Source organism: Acinonyx jubatus, chromosome A2 (genome assembly GCF_027475565.1).
Source record: "Acinonyx jubatus isolate Ajub_Pintada_27869175 chromosome A2, VMU_Ajub_asm_v1.0, whole genome shotgun sequence".
NCBI classification, from domain to species: domain Eukaryota; kingdom Metazoa; phylum Chordata; class Mammalia; order Carnivora; family Felidae; genus Acinonyx; species Acinonyx jubatus.
The window spans coordinates 73,629,062-73,655,276 of record NC_069383.1 but is presented as its reverse complement, the minus strand read 5'-3'; the positions used below and the strand labels follow the sequence as shown (position 1 = coordinate 73,655,276).

The 26,215-nt window shown below is 36.6% G+C and overlaps 1 protein-coding gene across 7 annotated transcripts in view; it reads left to right on the top strand.

Moving 5' to 3' along the window:
- Window positions 1-26,215, top strand: part of CDK14 (cyclin dependent kinase 14) — a 599,181-nt gene that overhangs the window by 187,723 nt on the left and 385,243 nt on the right. For all 7 annotated transcript variants that reach the window (XR_008296846.1, XM_027071858.2, XM_027071854.2 and 4 more), the window contains one exon: window positions 17,859-17,938. Coding sequence is in view for 6 of the 7 variants with exons in the window: in XM_027071858.2 (XP_026927659.1) it covers window positions 17,859-17,938 (80 nt within the window). In the remaining variant the exon portion in view is untranslated. The remainder of the gene's footprint in view (window positions 1-17,858; window positions 17,939-26,215) is intronic.

Genomic DNA, 26,215 nt, shown 5'->3' with positions numbered 1-26,215 from the left:
TTCTCTGTTTGGCCCCTTTCTCCTCATTGATACTAGTTGTGATTTTTTAATGACTGTATTTTTGTGAATCTCTCTCTCTCTCTCTCTCTCTCTCTCTCTCTCTCTCTCTCTCAGTACTACCTTTCTTTTTGTAATTTAGGGTCATGAAGTAAAGCTAATATTATGGAACACTTGGCCAAGCTTCATCTTGTCACCTAAGAAAATAGGGCAAATATTAGAATTGATTTCATACAGCTGTGAAGAATATATATGAATGAATGCATTTGGAGTGTTTAGAGCATGGTTTCGAATGTAGTAGATGTGAAATGAATGCTGGCTATGATCTTTTTCTTTGTTTCTTATAACAATTCTAGAAAAGTTTTGAAAGGAGATTATTTCTCCCTTTTTACAGATACAGAAACTGGTAAAGATTGAGTAACTTGCCCACAATCCCATAGCTAAGTGGCAGAGCCAGGACTCAGACCCAGTCAGCCCACCTCTAGAGCTGAGTTCTTAATTTTTATCTCCTTTTATTTTTTTACTTATTTATTTTATTTTGAGAAAAAATTAAAATCTGTGCTTACTCTACCCTTTTGTTAATGATCAACCATAGGGTACAGAGTCAATTACTCCTATGATTCTTGTATCTCCCCTCTGTGCCTCTGTTGCCGTTTCTCTTTAGTCATTTGCCATCCATATTCTCCACTGTTCCAGGCAACTCCACAGTGACAGCATAGCTGTTTCCACTCATTTCACGCAGGTGATCTGTGGCTTTCCACATAGAAGGGGCTGCACGGAATAGAACACTCACTGCTTCCGTTTTCCTTTCTTTGGATACAGTTATTTTGGACGGGGTTTTCCATTCCATTGCTGCCTTCTCATTATGGACATCAGCCCAAGATTTGATGATACCCATTTCTCTTACTCCTTTTTTATTCTACTCATGTGGCAAATATAACTCCTGGCCTGCCAGCACATTTACAACCCTTGTCTTTCTCATAAAGGAGGAACTAATATTATAGTGATCGATGTACCCTGAATAAACAATTATTTCAAATAGATTTTTGAGCAAATCAGAAACTCAGCACCCTTGAGCCCCCACCCAGAGTATATTCCCAGCACTAGCTGTGAATGCAGTTAAGCATTTAATATTGAATTAAGGGGGGAAAATTATTCTACCTGTTGTGGCCTTTGAAAGTCTTGCCAAATTTTCTTGTTAATTTTTCTTTGTTCTTTTTAGTCACTTCCTTATGTACTGGTGTCTAAGCAGGGGCATTTATATTGTCTGTATGTAATTTATTCACATAAACTTTCAGATGACTTGATTAAATTATAAATCATTTTTTTAATAGCTTGTGTGACCTGAGCTAATTTACCATTGACCCATCTGTTAGTAAAAGGGCTTGTTTAATTAATAAGCGCTGGAGGGAATAACTGTATTTAAGGTTATTTTATCTAATAAATATAGCTATGTGAATGATGCTGCATCACAAAGGGAATTTTTGAAGCTGACTGGGTCAGATCTCTACATAGGGACAATGTTAGTAGCCACTTGGTAATCAGTCTTCCTAATTATATTTCCCTTTCTACTTTTCAAAAACTTGCCCTTGTGTTACATATACTCATATAACATATGAATATGCACATAGTCATGTAAGTGTATATGTAAAAGAAAATGCAGGTAACAGAGATTGTCTTTGAAAGTTGGAGAGAGCAGTGTTGACAGGTTGAATGATGGGCCTAAGTTTATACTCCTGAGTAACAACATTGTTGCCCTAAAAACTTGGGTGTCTCAACTTTTTATCTGTCACTTTCCTATTCCACTTCAAAGTTGGAGTCATTCCATCTATCTGAAATGAGTAAATTTCCCTGTTTTTCCAAATGTTCTTTGTAATTCAGTCATACTTTCCCCATAGTCATTCAAAATGAGTGAGTTTTTGTAGTATAATGATTGGATGCTTCTCTGACACATAATTAATCATTCTTGCTCACTTTGCAAAAATCATAATCTGAGTCCAGTTGAATAATTAGTGGTCTGGATTTTAAGATCATAGTAAAAAGAAGAAAATAAAGTATGTGTTTTCTTTAAATATTTGTGTATTTAAAAACCAAGAAATAAGGAACAGTAATCCTATGTGTTATAACCAAAGATGTTTATCTACCATGGACACAGGACATTAGGTTCATAGTGTTTATTTTTTGTAATAAGTTTTATATTACTACACATATAGATACTATATATCACTACAGATGTACATATACATGTGTATGCATGTGTGTATATATAACTACATTCCACTTTTTAACAAGGAAATTGTATAAAATAAGTCTTATAAAAAAAGAGAATGATAAATACTAAGTGACTATTTTATTTGCAGGTATTTGACATAGAAAGATTTAGACATATATTCCATGTACCCAATTTACAGATATATTACCTTTTTTTACTTATTATAAGATAAAATATTATACTAGCTAAGGTCTTATTTCTTTTCTGGACTAGGATTTGTATATAAGGTGCTATTGTGGAAGAGAATTCCTCAACTGGATGAGATTTCTCATCTGCTACAGTTGGGGAGAGTCATGATGTTTGTATCCATTCCTCATTTTAGGCGAAAACGGAGTCAGTGTCTAATTACTTTCCAGTATATGTTGCTCCTGAAGTCAGAGACTTCATTCTCCAACACTCATTTTGAACTTGAAAATCGTATCGGGAAACTTTCTGTTTATGTCTGAGAAGATTAACACACACAAAGGAGAGACATTTAGGAAAGCTAACTTGTGATTCCTTAGTTATACAGATAATTTGCCACCAAATATTTTATAGTATGTATACATAGCTACAGTTTAAATCCTAGAATTTTATTAATTTTTAGTATGTTTTAATTTTAATATATATTTATAAACATTAATTTTATAGTCTGTTTTAGTCTATATGTCATGAAGTACATTTAGTAGACTTATAAGCTTAGTTAAATTGACTTTATTGGTTAGGAATGTATATTTAACTTTTTGGATGAACGTTGTTGATATGCTAGCTTTTACTTCGTTGAAAACTCTACTCTAAAAAAAAGTGTAGCAGGCAATAAAAATGTTGATGTCCTGCAAGATCAAATATCTAATTACTGGATCAGTCCTGTAGTGGATGTGGCATCCACCTTGGGTCTGCTCTTCATGTTCTACTGATTCCCTAGTTTTTGCTGTCTGTACTTTAAGTGTGTCTCTCCACCTCCTTCTGCATCTTTGTTCATAGATCCCTCTGTGTAAGTAGCTTACCTCCCCTTTTCACCTGTCCACAGCCTATCCTATGTTGAAGGTCCAACTCAAGTCCCACTCATACTGTGAGGCTTTCCTGGCTTCTGAAAAGACACTGTCCTTGATTAAACTTAAGCTATGCTCCTCTAAGCCCTCTTCTTGACTAGACCATGGCTTTGCCACAGTCTTCCTCAACCCCTTGCACAAAGCCTCTCCAGGCCTTCTCCGCCTAGTCTTAGCAAGAATCCTGCCAAGTCCCTTTAGATAAAATCTCCCCACCCTTTCTATCTGGTTGCTCTGGCCTGCCCTTAGCAAAAATCTTGTTAGATCCGTTTAGGAAGAATTCCACCTGTCCTTGATGTTACCTCTTAGTAATTTTCCATCCACCCATAAATGGCTCTTTACCTGCTCATTTGTTATAAATCCCTTCTTGTTCTTGTATTCAGATTTCAGCCCTATCTCTGTCTTTGCTATTATAATAGTCTTGAATAAACCTTACCACTTAAACCAATGTCAGAATAATTTTTTCTTTTCTTTTTTTCATGGCTCAGTTACTGCCTTGATTTCTATGTCCTTTACTTCCTCATAAGTATGTAACTTATATTCATATGTATATCATGTACTCTTATACATATATATCTTACTCTTCAGCACCTGTCACAGTGCTATTAATATCTGCTCAACTAATAAACATTAACTATGTAATGATTGGGGAAAGTGTTTAAGGATGCTGTGATCACACTCTTTAAGTGTTGAGAAGAGATTTGGACAGATGGCACTTAGGAGTAGAGATTTGTAGTCAGGGCAGAGGAAGTTCTTTCTTCAACTACACATTTGATTACCATGGATCTGAATTCTTCCAAATCTAAGGTCATGGGTCTGGGTTCATAGAGTAAAATCTTCTAGTGTATCTATCCTGGGATTGCTTGCTTTCAGTCATTGGATGTGGAGGACTCCCATTACACTAAATTCCAGCCAGGACAACTCGAGGAACTGTGCCCCAAAGGTTCTGCCCCCATGTGGTCATCAGGCCTATACTTGCTTCCTCGGTCAGGTCTCTATTGCTTGACCAGTGGGGTTGCTTTCACCAATAAATCACAATGAAAGTGGTGGAAATTTATGAAAGAAAGAAGTACTGGGGCCATTTTCCTTAAAAGGGAAACGTGAGCTTGTTTGCACTTGAGACTTCCTGGACTTTTGTTTCATCTCATCCAGTAAAAGGATACATTATTAAACCACAACAAAAAAGAAAATGACCAAATATGAAAGTGGGATGCCATTAAAAAAAAATCTACACACAGAAAAAAAAGTCTAGAAGATACATGCACATGTTGACAAATTTACCTCTCAGTAATGGGATTATCACTGATATAAATTGTTTTCTGTATTTGCCAACCATTCTGCCCTAAACGTGTTACTTTTACAATTAAGATAAGACTAATTAATGCCATTTTAACATATATTGATCTATTTTGAGGTTTGTAAAATATTATTAGAAGACACAAAGAATAGTGACATTGCTTTGACAATAAATAATTAGATCAGAAGTATCTGAAAAAAAATATACTGATGTAAGCAGAGCATCTTTGTAGAATGAAGGAGGAATATGAGGGTGTGGATCACGTACCTTTCTTCTGTGGTTCACACTATAATTATTGCTCCCCCCATAGGGAATGTATAAGTATGGGTTCTGAAGTCCAGCCTCCTGAAAATTCTGATGCTGCCTTTTCTGGTTGTGTGATTTGGAACTGTGCCTCAGTTTCTTTATAAAGTGGAAATAACAGTAGTATCTATCCTGCAAATTTGTTATAGGGATTAAATGAGACAGTGAAAATAAAGTCCTTGGCCTAGGGCCTGTCACACTATAGGTACTTTAACAATAGTAATGTTCAATACAAGTGCTGTTTTTGGCTTAAAGACAACTATTTTGATTTTAAGCTTATTGGCTGTGTATAAAACCATTTGATTCCAAATCAGGCTAATTTGTACTCTGGCTCTATTGCTAGGTTTTGGAAGTAAGACTAGTATAGATCTTATTATCAATTATACATAATTTTTATAAATGTCTTTCTTTAATCAGCTCTTTCGTAATATATGAATTAGCATAAACTCTGATCCTCAACGTGTGTAGGTAGATTGTTTTCAACTCTATGTTTAATTGAATCATTTTTTTACTTGGCACCCTGCTTGCCTGTAAAGCAGTCCATTTTAATGCCACTTTTATTTTTAGAATAGTCATTTAGATGCAGTAATTCATGATGCCTAAGCATTGTTCTCCACTTTCTCCAGTCCTTTTTGTCATAAAAGACTTCATTCAAACTAGATACATTTGACTTTGCTTGATATTGTTTTAAAATTTCATTTTAAAGGTATTTAATAGTGACGTATTTTCTATAATTATGACAGTAATACATTTTAATGGAGAAAATAAAAATCACTTATAATCCTTGACTTGATGTAAGTCTTAATCCTTTAACCAAGTTATCTTAATAATTATCTTTGTTGGTTCTCCATGGGCCTTTGCAGCCAAACCAAAAAAAAAATACTAGCTTGCTATGCTGGTTGTAACATAAACTGGATGTGTGTGTGTGTGTGTGTGTGTGTGTGTGTGTGTGTGTGTGTGTCTGTCTTTATTAGAATGGGTAGAAATAGACTGAACTCTGAATACCCCTGCCTTAATGGCTCTCCAGGGCTGTTTTAATTGTTTTATCCTGCTGTTCCAAACGTCACTTAATTTTGTATGGCTGTGTTTGAATGGAAAACGCAAGATCTCTGTGGTTGACACTACTTGGCAATGAGTATTTGAGGATTCCGTAAAGCCTTGTGGTGAATCAGTGATGTGCTTTTTGGTGGATCTCATTTAACTTTTTTGGAGATGCTTTTTTTCCTGAGAGTGGAAGCTTGACTTCTCTCTTATGCTGCTGAACATGTGTGCCTCAACTGGAGAATGGTGAGCACTTCTGACTCCATTAAAGAAATGGGAACATTATGGTTTAAACATATCTTTGAACCGGGAAGCTTGAAGTGCTCTAAGGTTGAGCATCAGACTTCATCTTCTTTAATCCCAGCTCATGTTAATGGCTCACTCTGATGGTGGTGCTGTAGTTAGACTTTTTAAAAAGAAAGTTATGAAGAGTGGAATCAATTTTTTATATTTAGATATAGTATGATATATAGTATATAAGCATAAGCTATAAAATAATGTAATACAAGATAGGGAAAGATGATATTATCATCAAAAAATATATCCATTTCTTTTCTGATTTTTGAAGCCTTTTCCATGGGAAAAAGCTTCTGAAGATAAAAATCTATTTGAAGTGGCAGCTTGACCTCAGAAGGAGAAAATTTGAGTTTTCTAGAAATGTAAAACACAGCCTTTTCAAAGACGGCACTAATATGTTTCCCCAGATAAGTGTGCTTGAAAGCAGGACTAGGGAAAAACAGGGAAAAAGCCAACTTCTTCTTTTTTTCTTTACCTTCACACCATCCCTTCATCCTTAGGTTTCAGTGTGTATGAGCACACATGGGTGTTGCATGTTTAGGGAGATAAATTGGTGGGTGTTATGGAGAAAAATTTGTAGGACTAATTAACACAGTAAGTTTCAAGTCTCACTATGTGAGAAATCAATTTCTGAAAACTTGTAATGAACTACATTTTTTACTTCTGTTCTTGTGAAACTCTCCCATCTCACCAAATAAACATGCCCCTCTCTAGTAATGGCAGCAGTATGTGTAATCAACTACCTTTACATCTGTGGGTGTCCTGGTCATCTTTTCCAAGCTTTGCCCCCCCCCCCTTTTTTTTGATATGTCGACAGTTCTTCCACTCCTTTTCTTTAATTCCTTTACATTACTTTTATTTTATTTTATTTTATTTTATTTTATTTTATTTTATTTTATTCATTTTTTTAAGCAACTTAAGTTAACCTTTGCTCACCTTGCATTTTATTTGCTTGATACTGTCTTATTTCTTCTCTGGTAGGCAGTCTCCTCAAAGGCTGCATGCATATGACCTTCTTGCTCTCTCCAAAATGTTTCTTTGCGTTTGGAGGTATTCCAGAAGAATACGGAGAAGGGTACAGTCCATTGCTCTAGGACTCCGAAAGGTGAATGCATCAGAAGGGATGATGAGAGTCTCTCAAATCCGAACCAACACACGCCAGATCAACACAATACAGGGTGTAGCTCAGTGAAGGAAGGAGAGGAAACATCAGAAACCCAGGAAGGGGGTAAGATTTGAAATTGACACACAGACGACACCAGTGGGGTGTAAAGTGGTAGAGAACAGCGCAGTTACTCACCAGCTGTTTTGCGAACGTCACTGCTACCAAGTGAGTTAGCTCTCAGCACCAAGATGTAGAACAGATACAGGAGTGAATTAAATTATCAAGTGTCTTGGGAAGTTTGATAGTACTATGGTTCTCAGAGGAGTTTTGATTTAAGACTTGATATGATTGTTGCACTGAATTTTGAAGAAATAGGGCGTTGAGAGTGTCTCATCACTGTCTGTCATCCTTGAGGAGCTATGAAAAACTGGAGAGGCATTACCATCCTGGAGACGTCCACATATTCACAGGAGACAATGGATTCTGTGAACCAGATCCAGGGGAAATGGTGTGACCTTCTCCCCACATCCCCTTCTCATTCCCCCTTCTCCAGTGTGATATTTTAGGACAGAATATCACATGGATGATTTCTGAGTAGTCAGAAAACAGAATAGTGATTTTAGAGTTCATAAAAATCGTGTTATCTCTAAATAACTAATTCCTTTTTCTGATCAGATTGTTAAGCTGGTGGAGCGAAACACTATAGATTATTGTATATTTGTTTTTCAAATGTGGGTAAATGTGGCTATTTATGTTCTGACAGATAAAAGTGTGATAGGCACTTGAGGGCTGTGCTATTGCTGGTGGTGGATTTAAAACAGGCTGGTTAAGGATACCTAACAGTAGTAGGGTTTCTAGTACCTCTTTTCCATGATAAGAGGTTGACTCATTTGTTCACTACTGAGCCCTAATTGTGTGCCAGATGCACATTTTTTTTTAGCACAGTCCAGTGGTAGAAGTAGTTGGTCAGTGCAGTGGTCTGGGACAGACGGAAAGGAAGGACTAGATGCATTGGAGAGAATGGAAGTGAAAAGAAGAGGGAGGAGACAGAGAAAGAAAGAGGAAGAAAGAGAAGACAATTAATGAAGCTGGGTCCCCAGAAAGGTGGATGGGGTGAGGGTCAAGGGTGTAGTGTCCAAGGGCACTGCCTTGGGCCTCATCCTGTTCAGTGTTTTCATTCCTACCTCAGATTAGGACACAGAGAAGGCTGGGCAGCTAGGGTCCATCAAAATCAGGATTGGAATTTAGAACATACATGAGAGGCATGAGCAGTTGGTTGCTGCTGACAAGTTGGAATTTTATTAGGGATAAATCAAGCTCCTGAAATCATGTTTAAAAAGTGAATTATGAGGCATAGGGCAAGTTAGAAATGGTGTGATTGTAGGGTACATGAAAACTCAGAGGTTTTAGTTGTTGGCAAGAATAATAAGAGTTTACAGATTTTTGTGGCTCCCATAGTTTAAAACATGCTTAGGCCAAAGTAGCACAAGTACGTTCAGTTTATGGAACAGGGCAGGGTCCTACCCCAGTCCACTCAACACTTACCAGACCACATCTCGTAGCGTGTACGTCCTGGCAATCACATTTCAAAAGGGGCTAATCAGCAGAGACTTCTCACAAGCTTGCAACCAAGACTGTGGGGGCTATTCAACTATTTCAAATAGCTGAGTATTTTTTTAATGCTTATAGTGAAAAAAGAGACTTCAGTGTGTTTGAGAACAGACAAAGGAAGAGAGGCAATGAGAAGTTGATGTAGGAACTTGAAGGTTTAACAGAGTGTTTCCCAACACCCAAGGGTGTTTTTAAAAATACAGATGCCAGGACCCCACCCCACCCCCAAATAAATCAGGGGTGGGGCCAGGCATGGATATGTTTTAAAGCTTCCCAGTTGATTCTAGAATGTAGCCAGCATTGAGAACTTGCGCCTTAATTTCCACACAGCTGCAGAGGCTGGCCCAGGCCCTCTCCATGCTTTGCCTAAGGCTGAGGGGCAGCTGTGCTGAGGGGCAGCCAAAGCAGCAGCCCCCATTCCGCCTGCTTCCTAGGGACTGTCAGGATGGAGTCTCCTCTGCTTGCATCACTGCTCACCATGGGCACTACCCAAGGTATAAACTCCCTGATCATCTGCTATCTCTCTGACCTTACCCCCTTTATTTCTCACTATATCTTTTACACTGTCCCTTTCCCCTGTCCTTCGGGATCCTTCTCTGTCTTCTAGATCTAGAGCGTCATCCTCTGATCAACAAACATATCCTTTACCTCTTTCTGAAGTTTCCTTAACTTCTGCTTCAACAGAAAACTGGCTGTCTCTTGAGGTTATTACTTCCTTTGAAGTCCTCCAAATGATGCACAAATATTTATGTCTAGTCTCGACTTGTGTGCTGAGATCCAGATCCACAAATACCAGTACTTACTATGTGTCTCCACTGGGGGCGCTCCCAGACTCCTTGGTACTCTGTTTACAATCTCCTCTTCTTTCGTTTCCGTCAATTCTAAATGGTACCTGTGTCCACCCCAGACACTGAAGTCAGAACATTTGGAATCATCCTTTGCACCATTCCCTATGCCCAATGCCATTTATCCTCACAGGTTGTTATTTCTGTCTTCAGAGTATCATTTTCCTTTTTCTAATTCCTCTTATCAATACACTGGTTTTTTGCGGCCACCATCTTTCCCTGAGACCACTGCAACAGCTCCTGACCTCCCTCCCTTGCTCCCACTGTTGTGTTCCTTCAGGCCATTCTCTACACCATAGTGAGTGAGCTGCAGATACTTTGTGTTTGTTTATTCATTTATAATTAATTATAACATTTCCTTTCTTTAGATTCCCCCAGTGTTTTGGGTGTTTTGTTTGTTTTTATTTTCTTTTTTTTAAGTTTATTTATTTATTTATTTATTTATTTATTTATTTATTTATTTAGAGTGAGAGCAAGTGAGGGGCAGAGAGAGAGAGAGAGAGAGAGAGAGAGAGAGAGAGAATCCCAAGCAGGCTCTTGAATCCAAGCACAGAGCCTGATGCGGGGCTTGATCTCACAAACCACAAGATCATTACCTGAGCAGAAATTGAGTCAGACGCTTAACCAGCTGAACCACTGAGGCACCTCTCTTTTTTGTTTCTGTTTTTTAAACCAATCTTTTCTGTGACTCTTAAGGACCTCCATAATCTTGTGCTTCTATTCCTTTTCCAAGTGCCTCCTTAACCAGCTCCTGTCACTCTTTCCTTCTTATATTTTTGTTTAACACTCCCTGTTCTCTGCCTCTGAGCTTTTGTACAGTCATTCCATCTCTTTTAGTCTTTTGGTTCCTCTTTTATTGTTTTTACCCTTCGGATTTATTTGTTGAAGAGACAGGTTCATTTTTCCTTTATTCTTTTTCCTTTATCCTATATTCTAAATTTTTCTGTTGTGTCCCAATGGTATCATTTAACTTGTTACATTATCTCCTTAAAATAAGTAGTTAGATTGAGATTCGGTCACATTCAGGGAGGATCTGTTCCATGGCGGGAATGAGTGTTTCCATCAGGAGGTGTATGATATCTGGTAGCCTCTTTTTATGTTTTTAGCAACCATTAATAGTCCATTAAGTAAGTATGGTTAAGAATGGTGTTATTTAAGGGGATCCTGGGTGGCTCAGTCGGTTAAAAGTGTCTGATCCTTGATTTTGGTTCAGGTCATGATCTCACAGTTCATGGGTTCAAGCCCTGCATCAGGCTCTGCACTGACAGTGTGAAGCCTGCTTGGGTTTCTCTCTTTCCCTCTCTGCTTCTCCCCCCTGCTCTCTCAAAATAAATAAACTTAAAAAAAAAGAATTGTGTTATTCAAATTCTATCATTCTTCATTTGTTATATGCAGTGCATTTATAAACAGAAACTTCCACATATCAACTACCTGGTTAGATTGAAGGACACCGTATATGAAAAGGGAAGGCATATGCTTGATATCTTTTCTTCAACAGTTTTGAAACTATGATATGGTTGTGTAGTGCCCTCCAAATAAGACTCCTATGGTTATTTTTTTTGTCTCATTATTAACTTATTTAAACATATTTCATAACATTCAGTCACAGATAATAGTTGATTAAATTGTTCCATCTTCGATGGGTGAGACCCTCCTCCTTCTCTTTGACACTTAATGTCTGTCTCCTCGGTAAGACCTAAGTGCAGGGATCATGTCTGTGTTGTTCATCCTTTATCCTAAGCACAGAATCATTGTTGAGTTAGGGGCAGGATATTAAAACTTAATTAAGTTTTAATTAATTACATCAAGTAATTTTATGGAAGAACATTTAGTTTAGTTTTTGAGGATTCAGAACTTGAATCAGAGAGAGAAAGTTACAGGAAGCAAATTTTGGCTGAACGTAAGAACTAAAAAATTTGGGGTGTTTTAGGGGAGGTGTGTTCCATCAAGTCTTTTGAGGGGCTGCTTTGTTCTAGGGAGTGAGGACAAGGAGAGACAGTCAGATCAGGGAAGATCTTTTTGCTTGGGAGCCTGAATGATCATTCAGGTCACTTCTGCCTGCAAGGTAATGACTCTCAAATCCTTTGTTGACATATTTTATTTTTGGAAAGGTGCAGAGTTGGCTGGCTTAAAATTGTTGAAATGTAATTATTCTGTTTTCTCCTGTGAACAATATATGTCACCCTAAATTTGATTCAAAGTATCATGAGTTCGTATATTTGATGAAACATTGCTAATGATGAATTATGCTTTAGTAGCAATCATTCTTTTATAAAAGGTTATAATTATTGCTTGAACAGACCCTTTTCTTATTGCATTAAGTCCTCAGACGTTTTGCATCGTTGGTCTCATTCTAATAAATAGCCATTATACTATGCTCTTTTTCATCTTTGGATTTTATTAGAAAAAGAAATTAATTTTATTTATTTATTTATTAAAAAAATTTTTTTAATGTTTATTTTTGAGACAGAGAGAGACAGAGCATGAGTGAGGCAGGGGCAGAGAGAGAATGGGAGACACAGAATCAGAAGCAGGCTCCAGGCTCTGAGCTGTCAGCACAGAGCCAACGTCGGGCTCAAACTCACAAACCATGAGATCATGACCTGAGCCAAAGTCAGTAGCTCAACTGACTGAGCCACCCAGGCGCCCCAAGAAAAAGAAATTAATTTAATAGAAATAGCATTAGTCTTCCTCTTCTCTGTCTATTATTTTTATGAAGATTAGGATGAAGTGTAATTCCTGGCAACTTACCTTGAAATTCTAATTTATTTTTCCATAGCAAAACATAGTAAATAGCACTTTTAGGATATTGCAGAATTGTAAAGATTTAATACTATTGAGATGATTTCTCATTTGCCCCTGAATAAAAATTGAATTTAGGTGGAGATAGCAAGACAAGTATTTAGTTAAATTGTAAATTTTTGAAGTATAAATGTAGTACAATATAGTCAGCACTTTAATCAGTGTCTTAAGAGGGAATTAATAAAAGAAGCCCTATTAATAGTATCTTTAAAATGTTTTTAATGACTTTGCTGAAAATTTATAAATTCAGCCCAATATATTGTCCTTGATACACTCTAGCTTGCCACTGTCACTTCCTGAGTAGTATCCACATTGCCTTCTGTTGCTTCTAGATGAATACAGTAAGGAAGCAAGCATTGTATCTGTCTGTACTTGGTATTATTTCCTCGCAGTTTCTCTTGAGACAAAGTCATAATAGAAGAGAGGCAGAATATATTAAATTTTCCAGAGTACATTAAATTTCTTTTAGGTATATTGCATTAATTTCCTTTCTATCATCTAGACATAATTTCTTAAGGTGCTAGCACATGGACACTCTTTTCAAAGATGACCTATGTTAAACAACAGCAGTGAGAGTGGACATCCCTGTCATGATCCTGATCTCAGGGAAAAAGCTCTCAGTTTTTCCCCATTGAGGATGATGTTAGCTGTGGGCTTTTCATAAATGGCTTTTATGATCTTTAAGTATGTTCCTTCTATCCCGACTTTCTCGAGGATTTTTATTAAGAAAGGATGCTGAATTTTGTCAAAGGCCTTTTCTGCATCAATTGACAGGATCATATGGTTCTTATCTTTTCTTTTATTAACGTGATGTATCACATTGATTGATTTGCGAATGTTGAACCAGCCCTGTGTCGCTCCTCATCAGAGAAATACAAATCAAAACCACACTCAGATATCACCTCACTCCAGTCAGAGTGGCCAAAATGAACAAATCAGGAGACTATAGATGCTGGAGAGGATGTGGAGAAACGGGAACCCTCTTGCACTATTGGTGGGAATGCAAACTGGTACAGCCACTCTGGAAAACAGTGTGGAGGTTCCTCAAAAAATTAAATATAGACGTACCCTATGACCCAGCAATAGCACTGCTAGGAATTTACCCAAGGGATACAGGAGTACTGATGCATAGGGACACTTGTACCCCAATGTTTATAGCAGCACTCTCAACAATAGCCAAACTATGGAAAGAGCCTAAATGTCCATCAGCAGATGAATGGATGAAGAAATTGTGGTTTATATACACAATGGAGTACTACGTGGCAATGAGAAAGAATGAAATATGGTCCTTTGTAGCAACATGGATGGAACTGGAGAGTGTGATGCTAAGTGAAATAAGCCATACCGAGAAAGACAGATACCATATGGTTTCACTTTTATGTGGATCCTGAGAAACTTAACAGAAACCCATGGAGGAGGGGAAGGAAAAAAAAAAAAAAGAGAGAGGTTAGAGTGGGAGAGAGCCAAAGCATAAGAAACTGCCTTCTATTCATTAGCTTTTGATTTAATTAATGAGACTTATTAAAGAGGAATCTTCAGTGTTTTCCTGTAAACAGTCTTAATTTATTGATTCATTTAGAGTTGTAATTATTCTACAGAACTGAAATCAGTGTTTGAAGAATATGTTTTGAATCTTTAATAAAATAGTTTAAACTACACAAGGTAGTTACTAGATACAAACGTGTTCTTTTCTACGTTATTATTCGATGTTATTTTCATAGAATAACAAGTATCTTCTTTTGATATCTTTAAAAAATGACATTTTGTTAGAGTTAGTAACTTGGAATTTCAAGTATTTTAGTCTATATGCTAAAGGTTAAAAAAATGCATCAAAGTTAAACATTAGAAAGTTAGTAATGTTATTTTTTTCCCCCAAAGGTGGAGCCAGTGACTTAATGTTTTTACTAGGCTTTAGAACTGAGGGATTCAGTAGTTGGTGAATGTCCAGACAGGTAGAGAAAAACTAATTAAGAACAGAGAAGTCACAGTGATGCTAAGGTTAAAGAGCAATTTGATAATCAATGTGATTCCTAATGGGAGACCAGTAAAGCAGCTGAAGAAAAGGGAGATACTTGGTGAGTAGTCCAGGCTCAGATTATTTAAGGGTAGTGGGGTTTTGAAACACGGCTGTTGGGTGCAAAGGGATTAACTACCAAAGCACTCTATAAACTAAAACTTTGGGGAAATGAAAACTTATCATATCCACATGCATCAAAATCAAAGAGACTACACGTTTAATTTGAAAAAAAGAAAATAAATACTTAAACCAGACATGAAAGAAGACACTGAAAACTTTATTGAATTTTGGGATTTCTGAAACTTTTGAAAACAATAATTATTATACTTTATTCTTGAGTTACCTTTCAGGTATAAGAAAGGAATTATCAGTATATTGACATTAGTAATATTCATTCATTCAATTAAAGTTTTTGAGAGTGTACTCTGTACCAAGCAGTTTTAGACACTGGACACATAACAGTTAACAAAACAGAAAAATGTTACTTCATGCCTGGAGTTAATAGTCTACTATAAAATTTCAGGAAATTTTTAGTGTTATGTGATGTAATACATAAAACTCAGTGTTTTTAACTGTTATGATTATCATAACTATAAGAAATTAATGCATGGATTTTCAATTCATAGAGAATTATGCTTTAGAATCCGAATTCCATCAACCTGGATCTTGTATTTTTATGCAGTTATTATAGTAATAGGTTCAAAATCTTTTTCACCACAAAAATAATGCACATTAGTCTATGAAATTATTTAAAGGTGTTCTGTCTCTAGTTGCGTTTAAAGAATAAATATTGGTTCAGTTGAAGGTTTATCTCCTTTCAGTGTATCATAGGGAAATGAATTATCGTTTCATGATCTGAGAGTGTTTTAAGTATATAACCTTTAAAAACATGAATTCCCTGTATTCTAGAATTCAGTTCATGGTGCATATAAGTTAACAATCTCAGGGGAAATAGAAAAGCTTTGTGGGAAGAAGGCTGTGTGTGTTTTTTTATGGGTGAGGGGAAAATATCTGTAAATGAGGGGAAAGTTCCAAGCAGTTCCCAGAATCAGTTACTGCCTCCCCTGGGGAGCCAGTGATGAGCTCAACTGGGCTGAGAAAAATCTGTGCAGATGTCAGCACTGACTGCATCCCAGCCTCCAGCCCCGCCAAAGCCCCCCCCCCCCTTAGTCATAAAGGACAAAGTGAGAGCTCAAGGTCCAGTCTCCAGTTGAACTCCATGTGCGTAGCAATTTTTGGCCTGCACCTGGGTACCTGGAGCGCAGTCAGGATTGGAGAAATCAAGGTAATGTACAAAGAGAGAAGAGATGCAGAGCAGAAAAGCAGTTGGCCTGTCATCCCAGATGAAAGACGAGAGAAAATAAACACAACTCTTAACCTTGAGAAGATGGCACACTGTGGAACTTTATAATCAGATCTCCTTATCCCATGACTGTAGCCAATAATGTATTCCAATAATCAGTGCGACAAGGAATGCCACTAAGATGGCTGGGCTGTGATGAATTCCTTGGACTTTTCAAGTTGTGTCTGTAGCAGTTTTTTTTTTGTTTTTTTTTTGAGCAAAAAAAGACCAATTGGATACAGTTCTTAAAAAGGAGACATTCACATTCCTTATTTTAGACTTAGGCACTGGATTCTCTGGACTACATGAGTTCTTGTTTGCTGGTTTCATAAGCTCTGAAGACTTTTTGTTGCAGTTTAAACTGCAGTGAGAAACCATTTTTATCTATCAGATTGACAGAGTCAGTGGTTGGTAGCATAGTACAAGTGAAGGGGTAACAGGCGTGCCTATCATTTGCCATTGGAAGTGTAAATTGATAGAGCCTCCACATAGGAAAATTTCCCAATATTCATCAGAATTAGAATTTAGATATGCACCTACATTTTGATCTTGCAGTTCCACTTTTAGGAATTTATCTTACAGATATATTTTTACATGGGTGAAATTACATGTCCAAGAATATTTATTGCCATCATTGTTTTAGTAGCAAAAATTGGGAATATGCTAAATGACCATCTGTGGAAGACTGGGATAAATAAAGTGTACTATATTTATACAAAGGAGTACTCTGTGGTCTTTCAAAAGCGGGTGAAGATTTTCTCTATGAATTTATAAGGAAGTCCCCAAATTTATTAAAAACAGTGTACACTATATTCTGTATGGCATTCTGCCGTGTGTGTGTGTGTGTGTGTGCATGTGTGTGTGTGTGTGTGTGTGTGTGTGTGTGTGTGTGTGTGTGTGTCTGTGTGTATAAATGAACAACGGTAACTGGTGACCTCAGATGCTGGGAGCTGGATGATTGAAGGAGCGTGTAGCAGGGAGATTTACCTTTCATCCAATGCCTTCTTGGATCTTTTACACTTTAAATGTGTGCTTGTTTTCCCAATTCTTATTAACCACGTATGCTGCTAGGTCTAATAAAGTAGAAAGTAGAGCATTCAACTAGAAGACCAGTATAGATAGTCATGCTTTTGTTAACAGAATTTACTAGATAAAAAAGTTATCTGCCTAGCGCACTCTTACTTTTAATTAGAGCCGCTACATATTTAGAATGCGTCTGGAAGAACCATCTGCTTTGAATAAGTCTTGTGTAATCTTATAATAGTAAAATATTCATAACTTTTATTTTGATGATATACTGTATGTATCACAAGACACAATCAGACCAAATATAATTTTAGGAGGCTCTAGTAAAAAAAAAAATGAGAAAGGGAGGAATGGGTGATATGGAGAGAGAGAAAGAACAGGGAAAAGGGAAGAGGGAAATGAGGAGAGAAGGCTGAGTGTGGAGTTTCAGACCTTGGGATTGAATGACCTCAGTTTAAGACTGAAGATGAAGACATTTCAGCCTAGGAAACAAAGGAGCAATTGCAAAAACTACGGGAGAGAGTTATTTTGACTCCTTGATTTCTAATTAATCTGAGAATAATTGATCAAGTGTGATGATTTTGATAAGCACTAGTTTCATTCTGGAGGAAACATAAAGTGAATTTCAGAAAACCGGTTAAATCTTGGACGAGGCAAGTGAATATTTTAAATGTGAATATTTAAAATGTGAATATTTATGATGATGATATAAAATTCCCAGCCTTACTGAAATTAACCTTGTTGTGGTGGAATAATTGAGTCATTGACATTTTCAGTGCAAAAATGCATAAAATATAAATTGTAAGGAAATTAGAGCCATAACGGGAACATATTTTCACGGATTCGCTTCTCATCTTTTCTTTTGTTTCTGCCAGAGTAAATGGGAAGTTGGTAGCCCTGAAGGTGATCAGGCTGCAAGAAGAAGAAGGTACACCTTTTACAGCTATCAGGGAAGGTAGGCATTTTCTCTTTATCTTTGCTTTTGTGTTTGCTTGATGCTTATGGCTGTTTAAATATTACTCGCTTCTGGATATGCTGAGTTTGTAAATTATATGGTTAGATATACATTGGAATGTATAAGCTGAAATTTAAAAATCAGTACCTCCTGCAATCGTATCAAGTCATGTTCAATAAAATAAGACAATCCTCCCATATACTCAGATGAGGGGAAGAAACCTCCTGCTGTGTATTGATGGTGAGACTATAACTGAGGAATTTTATATGCGTTTTGTTTGCAGTGTTTCTAAACTACACATTGATTAATCTAGCATTACTTTATACTCATGACTTTTATGAAAAGTGCTTACAAATGATGGGTTCATGCTATCTTATTAGTCATTTGTATTTTTTCTCTTTTGATTTCTTTGTTCCTGTCCTTTATTATATTTTCTATTGGTTTTTCTTATTGATTTATAGATACTCTTTATATATTAGCATCATATATCTTGTAATATTTTCTTTCATTCTGTCATTTTTCTAAAAATTCCATTTATTATATAATTTGTTTCATATATATTTTTAATTTTTATGAAATAAAATTGCTTTATATTTTGCTCCATTTGTACATAGTTTCTCTACTCTCAAGAGAATAAAATATCTTTTTATTAGTGGGAACTTTTCAGTTCAGTTTCAGAACTTTTGGTATTAACAGCTTTACCCCCACTATGCTTTTAAAAAATTTTAATTCCAGCATACTTAACATTGTTTTATATTAGTTTCAGATGTACTATATAGTGATTCAACAATTCTATGCATTACTCAGTGCTCCTCATGATAAGCATATTCTTAATCCTCTTCCTTCACCTATTTCACCCATCCCCCCACTGATCTCCTCTCTGGTAGCCATCAGTTTGTTCTGTATAGTTAAGAGTCTATTTTTTGGGTTGTTTTGTTTCTCTTTGTTCATTTTTTTCTTAAATTCCAAACATAAGTGACATCATATGGTATTTGTCTTTCTCTGACTTATTTCACTTAGCATTATACTACACCTCCATTACATTCTGAAAAGTACAAATTATCTCAACAGAAGACTTCGTTTTATTTTTTGCATTGAAGGAACTGTACCTAGTCCACAAGATAACTATGAGTGACTTACTGCAATAAATATTTAAATTTATTGTAAATAATTTTTATTTTAAATAAAATAAATTTACCACAATAGTATTATTAAGGTATTGATGAATTAAATGTGGTCTGTCACTGATCTGATTTGTTTCTCACAACTCTCCTTATGATTTATGTTTATTTTTGAGAGGCCTCCTTTCTCTTTTTTCACTCTCTTACCTCTCATTCTGCTTTTCATACCACTTGCATTTGGTTTCCATCATTCCTACTTAACTGAAAATGTTCTTGTAAAGCTCATTAATGACCTTCTGTTGCAAAATCAAACAGACATTTCTCTGATTTTACCCAACATTTTAGCAGATCCTACATGATTAATACATTCTCTTCTGTGAAACCAGATTTTCCAAATAGGGAGCTTTCTCTCTTTCACTTGTGCTAGCTCCTTCTCCAAATATTAGGGTGTTTTAGAACAGGAAAGTGGCCTTATTTTCTCTAATCAACACTCTTTCTCCATATGGTTTTATTTGCTTCATGAGTTTAAATAGCAACTATAAGCTAATGTCTTATACATGCCTCTCTTTATCTATGACCCTGTCTCTGTCTCTATTTCCATCTGCCTACCTGACATTTATGCTTGAACCCAGTAATATATGAGAAGGATAATATATCACTACCACGTAAGTCTATTCCAGGAATGCAAAGCTGGTTCAACCTTTAGAAATCAATCATTGGATAACAGTCATCCCAAAGTTAAAACACCCAAATGGAACTCCTGGACCTCCACCATAACTCAAGCCATTTTTCTCTCCATATTATTAATGGTACCACCCAGTGAGCCTCCTCCACAGATCTAGTCCAAGAATGAGTCCTCTAAGTTACTTCTCTAAAAGATACCTCAAATCTGTCTACTTTTTCTTTTTTTTAAGTTTGTTTATTTATTTTGAGAGAGAAAGACTAGGGGAGGGACAAAGAGAGGGAAAGACAGAATCCCAAGCAGGTTCCATGTTGTCAGCAAGGAGCCTGATCCAGTACTTGAACTCATGAACCATGAGATCATGACCTGAGCCAAGATCAAGAGTCAGACGCTTAACCACCTGAACCACCTAGGCACCACTACTTTCTCTTTTTTACTGCTACCCCCAGTCCTGGTTATCATCAGTTCTAGTTTGGACCTCTGCAGTAGCTTCTTAATTGTGCTCTACACTTACCCTCTTACCTTCCTACTATCTCTTCTCTACCCTGTAACCAGTATAATCTTTTCAAAAACTGAAATCCTATTAATGTTGTCACTCCTTATTTAAAAACCTCAGTTTTAAACACTGTATGACCCATTTTTTCCCTCAAGCTTGCCACAAGATTTCCTATGTCAGGGAACATGCTGTTCCCTGTGGTTGGAATGCTCTTCCCTGGCTCTTCTCATATGTCATGTGTCTTATGTAATGTCCTCTTTTCAGAGAAATTTCCTTTGGCCATCCTGTCTAAAATGGCAGTTGACCTTCATCTTCCCCTTCTTCACTCACCATGTCAGCATGTATTTATTTTCGTTATAGTTCTTATGGAATATGAAATTAATTATTTCCACTCCTTTCTGCTAGTATATAATATTCGTAAAATCAGGGACCCTGTCAGATTGCTCACTGCTGTATCCTCAACATCTAGCATGGTAATCTTTGCGTTTATTGTGTGACTTGAGGAAAATCATTAAACTAGAGTCTACAAATATGACTGAGTGTTAAACATAGTCTCTGCCCTCAAGGTATCTGCCTTCCAGTTGGGAGGCAGAGCATATAGATAATATATAAGTAGAGAAATAATATGATGTGGGATATCAATGCCAAATCATTTTTGAAAGATTATAAGTCCTAAAGAAATTCCTCCATTAGTCAAGTGAGGTAAGGTGTCAGATAGGTCTTGAACTAGGCATAAGAGAGATAAACAGTGAAGAGTAGATTTAGAAGTTGCAATCCAGACAGGTATAGAAAGGGAACTGACACCAGAATGCTCAATGCCTTTGCCAAATGCAGTGAATAGAAATAGTTAGGCCAAGAGTTCTCATTTGGGGGGTTGGAATTGTTGTTGTTCCATAGGGGCTGTTTTTGCCATCACAGTAATTGGATAGTGCACCTGGCATTAGGAGCTGGGCATTCTACAATATATAGGCATGCTAATACAGAGATAGGCATAGGGCAGTCTGAGGCCCACTGCCAGTTTTTGTAAATAAAGTTTTATTTGAACACAGCATTCCCATTTATGTACTGTCTCCATCTACTTTCTTAGAGTCAAGTGGTTTGTAACAGTGTATAGTTCACAAAACCTAAAGCATATACTGTCTGGCTCTCTACAGAGTTTATCAGCCTCTGCTTTAATACAGTGAACTGTTGTCCCAAGTCTCATTTACCCTTTTAAATGTCCTACCGAGCATTCATGCAGGTGAAAACTTGTTTATATATGTCTAAGGCTATAACCCAACTATTTCACGTGTAAACACAAACTATGTTCTGCATACATTTAATATGTACCAAAATTGCAGGAATATAACTACAGTGTAAATCAAAGGAAAATGCTACTTTGCTTTGTTTAAAACTATATTCAAATTTATTCACCATTTTGAAAAACTATGTAACTAATGACAGTACTGCTTATGTTATTTAAGTCACTAATACCACACTCTTAATCAGCCTGCATTTGTATTGTTTGTGTTCCCGCTGATTCTATATATAGATGTGAGCACCGTCCTTCATTATGTTTTATAATATAGTCATGCCTGACTATTTATATATTTAAATACATTATTATAAATTAGTTTTTATTTCTCTTTTTGCATTCTAGTTACAAATAGGATATATCAATATGTATATTAGAAATTCTACGTATAAATATTAAAATCATGTGTGTGTGCAGGTCCTGGTATCTATGAATCTCATTTCCTAGTTGTAAAGGCGTCTTTATAAAATATTTGTTGTATAAAGAGAGTGCTAGGTCTACCTGAGATGAGCAATGGTTCCAATCGGCCTCTGGAGGGAGGCAAGGTGAAGTACTATTTAACTATGGTAGACCTTGAGTGTTAGGGAGTAGTAAAGGGGCAAAGAGATGCTGGGCCAAGAAAGTAGCAGGAGCAAAATGAAACTCGCAGCCGTCATGCTCCCTAACAAATAGGGCACACACTAGAATTTACCAATCTGCACTTGCTGTTGGTGCCACCCTAGGTATCCCCAGATAAGCTTGGGGACTGGCCCTGGGAAGATGTTTTATTATAGAATGCAAGAGGCTCTGTAGCTAGGACCTTGTTTTGTGGATTAGAGAGCCTCTGAAGCCTTTTGAGCTGAGTGTATTAGGAAGATAAATCTGATATTAGGATATAGTATAGATTAGATGAGGAGGAGCCTGGATGCTGATAAATCAGCCATTCAAAGTTGTGCAGATTTGAAACTATGAGGATCTGGATTTATTAGAAAGTGGTGACAAAAAAATGATTTGTAGAGAAAGAAATGCCAGAGCAAGGTGAATTATAGGTTATAGATTATTTGAGAGGGAAACATAAATGGTTTTGAGTTTGAATGAGTAAAAAAAAAAAAAAAAAAAAAAAAAGTTCCAGAGAGAGAAATAGTTAGTGTTGCTTTTAACACTTTACAGTTTGAAAGGGCTGTTATCTAATGTAATCTTCACATTAGCCCGTTGAAGTGTTTTTGGATAGGGTTTATACTCTTCATAGAATCTGTAATATAAATATGGAAGTGAGGCTTAGAGAGGTTAGATGACTTTGTCCAAAGAGTTGGATCTTGTCCCTAGACTTTCTCAGATTCCGAAATGGTGTCCTATTAACTCTGTTGGGTAATGGATTTGGGTTTTAGACATTCTGAGTTCATGAGATGTCTATATGAAAATGTCTTCTTGGTGATGTGGGAGCATAGCTCATGAGAGTTCAGCATAAACAGTATATATTTAACATGGTCCTTAGCACATTGAATAAGTATGAGATTTCTGTGGGAGAGGACTTTGAGTGAAAACAGTGAGTTAAGTTGGAAGGGAGTGTAGTGAGGTGGAAAGCCCCATTGAGAGTAAGGTTTGAGTCTGAGTTTCATTCTGGCTCTGTTTTTCATCACCTACCAGACAATATGGGACAAGTCACCTGTATTAGCTTTCTAGGACTCCTGTAACAAAGTGCCACAGGCTGAGTTGCTTAAACAACAAAAATTTATTATATCATAGTTCTGAGGGCTAGAAGTCTAAGGTCAAGGTATCAGGCTCCTCCCTCAGAAAGCCATGAGGGAAGGATGTGTTTCAAGCCTTTCTCCTTGGCTTATAGATGGCCGTCTTCTCTCTGTGTGTTCACATCATCTCCCCTCTGTACCTGTGTTCAGTTTCTTTTTCTCATAAGGACACCAGTCATACTGGATTAGCGCCCACTCTCATTATCTCACTTTAACTTATTACCTCTGAAAACCCCCTCTATTCAAGTACAGTCACATTCTGAGGTTCTGGGTTAGGACTTCAACATATGAATTTTGGGGACACAATTCCATCCGTAACACCATGTAATGGCTTTAGGCCTCAGTAACCCTGGTTGTGGAATACGGGAGTTGGTTTGTGCCATTTAGTAGGAACCATTTCCCTCTATGTTATGGTTTTGATTTCCCAAACTCAGAGTTTTGAATACCATAGAAATCAGGGAATGCCACAAGAATTGTCGAGGCCTGGAGGAACAGATCACAAAACGACATTGTGTTTTCCATTGAGTAAAATATTTTGCAGTTTCCTAATACAATCTGATTTCTTGATGATGTTTAATGGAGATGATCCTATAGTAAGAAAAAGTAAATGCTCAGTCAGTTTTGGTGATTTGCTCCCCTTTTACCTTCTCATTTCCACCTTTCATAGTCTTATTTTTCTTATTATTTCTGCTGTGTGTGTGGAAGCAAAAAGTAGTACCATTGCTCCTTTTTTTTTTTTTCTTGAGTAGGCTTCACACCCCATGCAGAGTCCAGTGCGGGGCTTGAACTCACCACCCTGAGATCAAGACCTGAGCTGAGATCAAGAGTCGGACACTTAACAGTGTGAGCCACACAGGTGCCCCACCATTGCTCCACTTTGCTATTAATAATTCGTGCACAATAACTCCTCTGTGTATCTGGTGCCAGACCTTGAAAGATTTAGGATGACGGTGAGTGATGTCTGGGACATGTTCATGTTTACATCTTTACATTGATGAGTGTGTGGCATGGCTTGTTCAATTGAGATGAAGCACTTTAATTTGAGTTTGCCTCTTTTCTGCTGTTTTGGTCCATTTCCTCACTCACAAAATGTCAACAGCAGGGAGATTTCAAAGTAGGAAAGCAGTATGCCCAGAAAAGTAGTTTTCAAGTGGCTGCTTGCCACGTATAAGCTTACCTGGGAATTTAGATTTTAACACATAATTTTCACCTAAAGTAGAAATACTTGTCAGCAACTCTAATCTTACCTGGATTTATGTCCAAAGGTGCACTTTGAATTTTATCTCAGAGTTAGAGGGCTTACTGGCTTAATTTGGGTTCAGGTGCTTTGAGACTCATTCTATTTTCAATGGCAGCTAAGAAGAATTAAGCAGCAGTGCGATGGCTGGTTTTTCTCTTTCTTATTTTTATATAATATCATTGTGGTTTTTGATGGTATTGATAGAGTCAGGAGATACTGGGATATCTGAGATACTGGGATGGTTTGAAAGCGAGTAGATAAGTCTCTTAGGATATCCCATCTTTAAAAACAACTTCAGAATGTCTGTATTCTTACTCTGTGATATTATATTCTAGATATTCAACAGGTTTTTTTTTTGTCTTAGATTCGCCCAGAGAAAGAATGGAAGTAAGGGAACCAATTATCATCTTTTGTGAATTTTTGAATATCTAATAGTTTCCTTTGCCAAGAACTATGTTAAAGAGAAATCTAGATATTCTAAAAGAACAAAAATTAAAATACTAACAGTATCAATGGACAATATTTAGTATGTGCTTATGTACTATACATATACAGCTAGGGCCTTGTCCCATTTAATCCCCACGAAACCCTCTAAGGTGTGCGTTTTCATTATTTCTAATTTTTAAGTTAATTTTTTAAAGTAATCTCTAGATCCAATATGGGTCTTGAACTCACAATCCCGAGATCAAGAGTTGCGTGCTCTTCCGACTGAACCAGCCAGGCACCCCTCATTATTTCCATTTTAAAGTGAGAGCCATGGAGACATTAAGTCACTTGCCCAAGGTCACAGCTAGTGTGTGGTAAAACTAAAAGTTCAACCTGGACAGTCGCACTTGAGTCCACACTCAAACATACACTCTAAAACAGAGATTTGAAGTAGAAAATTTGAATTCATGCTTCATTTTTGTTTCATGCAGAGGGTTGCCCTATTGCCATTAAATTAAGGTAAACAAAAGTCTTTTGGGGGAATGTAGTGAAAAAGCTTTTTTATAAAAGCAAAAGCACATTATTCATTAACAATAGGGGAGCAGCCTCCATGTAGAACAGGGGAAGGTCAACAACAGGAGAGGAGAAATGGCTCCGTGAGTGTAAGTTAAGGGAAAGTAGTATGTAAGTATGCAGAAGGAAAAGAACCCTGTGATGGTAAACTATATAGTATGGAACTCATCATTTGCATGTGTATATTTTTTAAAATACACATAGTCTCATATGTTTCACTTGGCTTTTCTCTCTATTCCTGTCTCTACCCTTTTTCAGAAACTGAATCTTTTCTTTGGTTTATTCCTCAGTTGATTTCTTGCCTTGGAGGAAAAAAAATCCATTCTATTAGGGAAACATTGTAGTTTTCTAATAAAAATTAAGATACTCAAGAAGGCAAAGGTAGATAAAAAATCAAAGAGGGCATTAAGAAAGAAAGATAACCTCTTTCATTTGGAAACAAATTGCTAGGAAAACGAATAGTTGATCCTTTAATTGCCAATCAATTATATAATTGTAATTTAAGTATATAGCCAAAATATTTTTAATAGTATAATATATATGTATGATGTATATGGTATATGTTAAATATATGGTATACATTTATTTAATAGTATGGTAAGTTTGGTAAGTCTTATAGTAAAGTCAATTGGGTATCTAAGCTATTGATATTATTTTTAGAAATTTGTTAGTTATGAAAAAGAAAATAAGGCTGCTTTTAACTGAGCCATTAAAAATT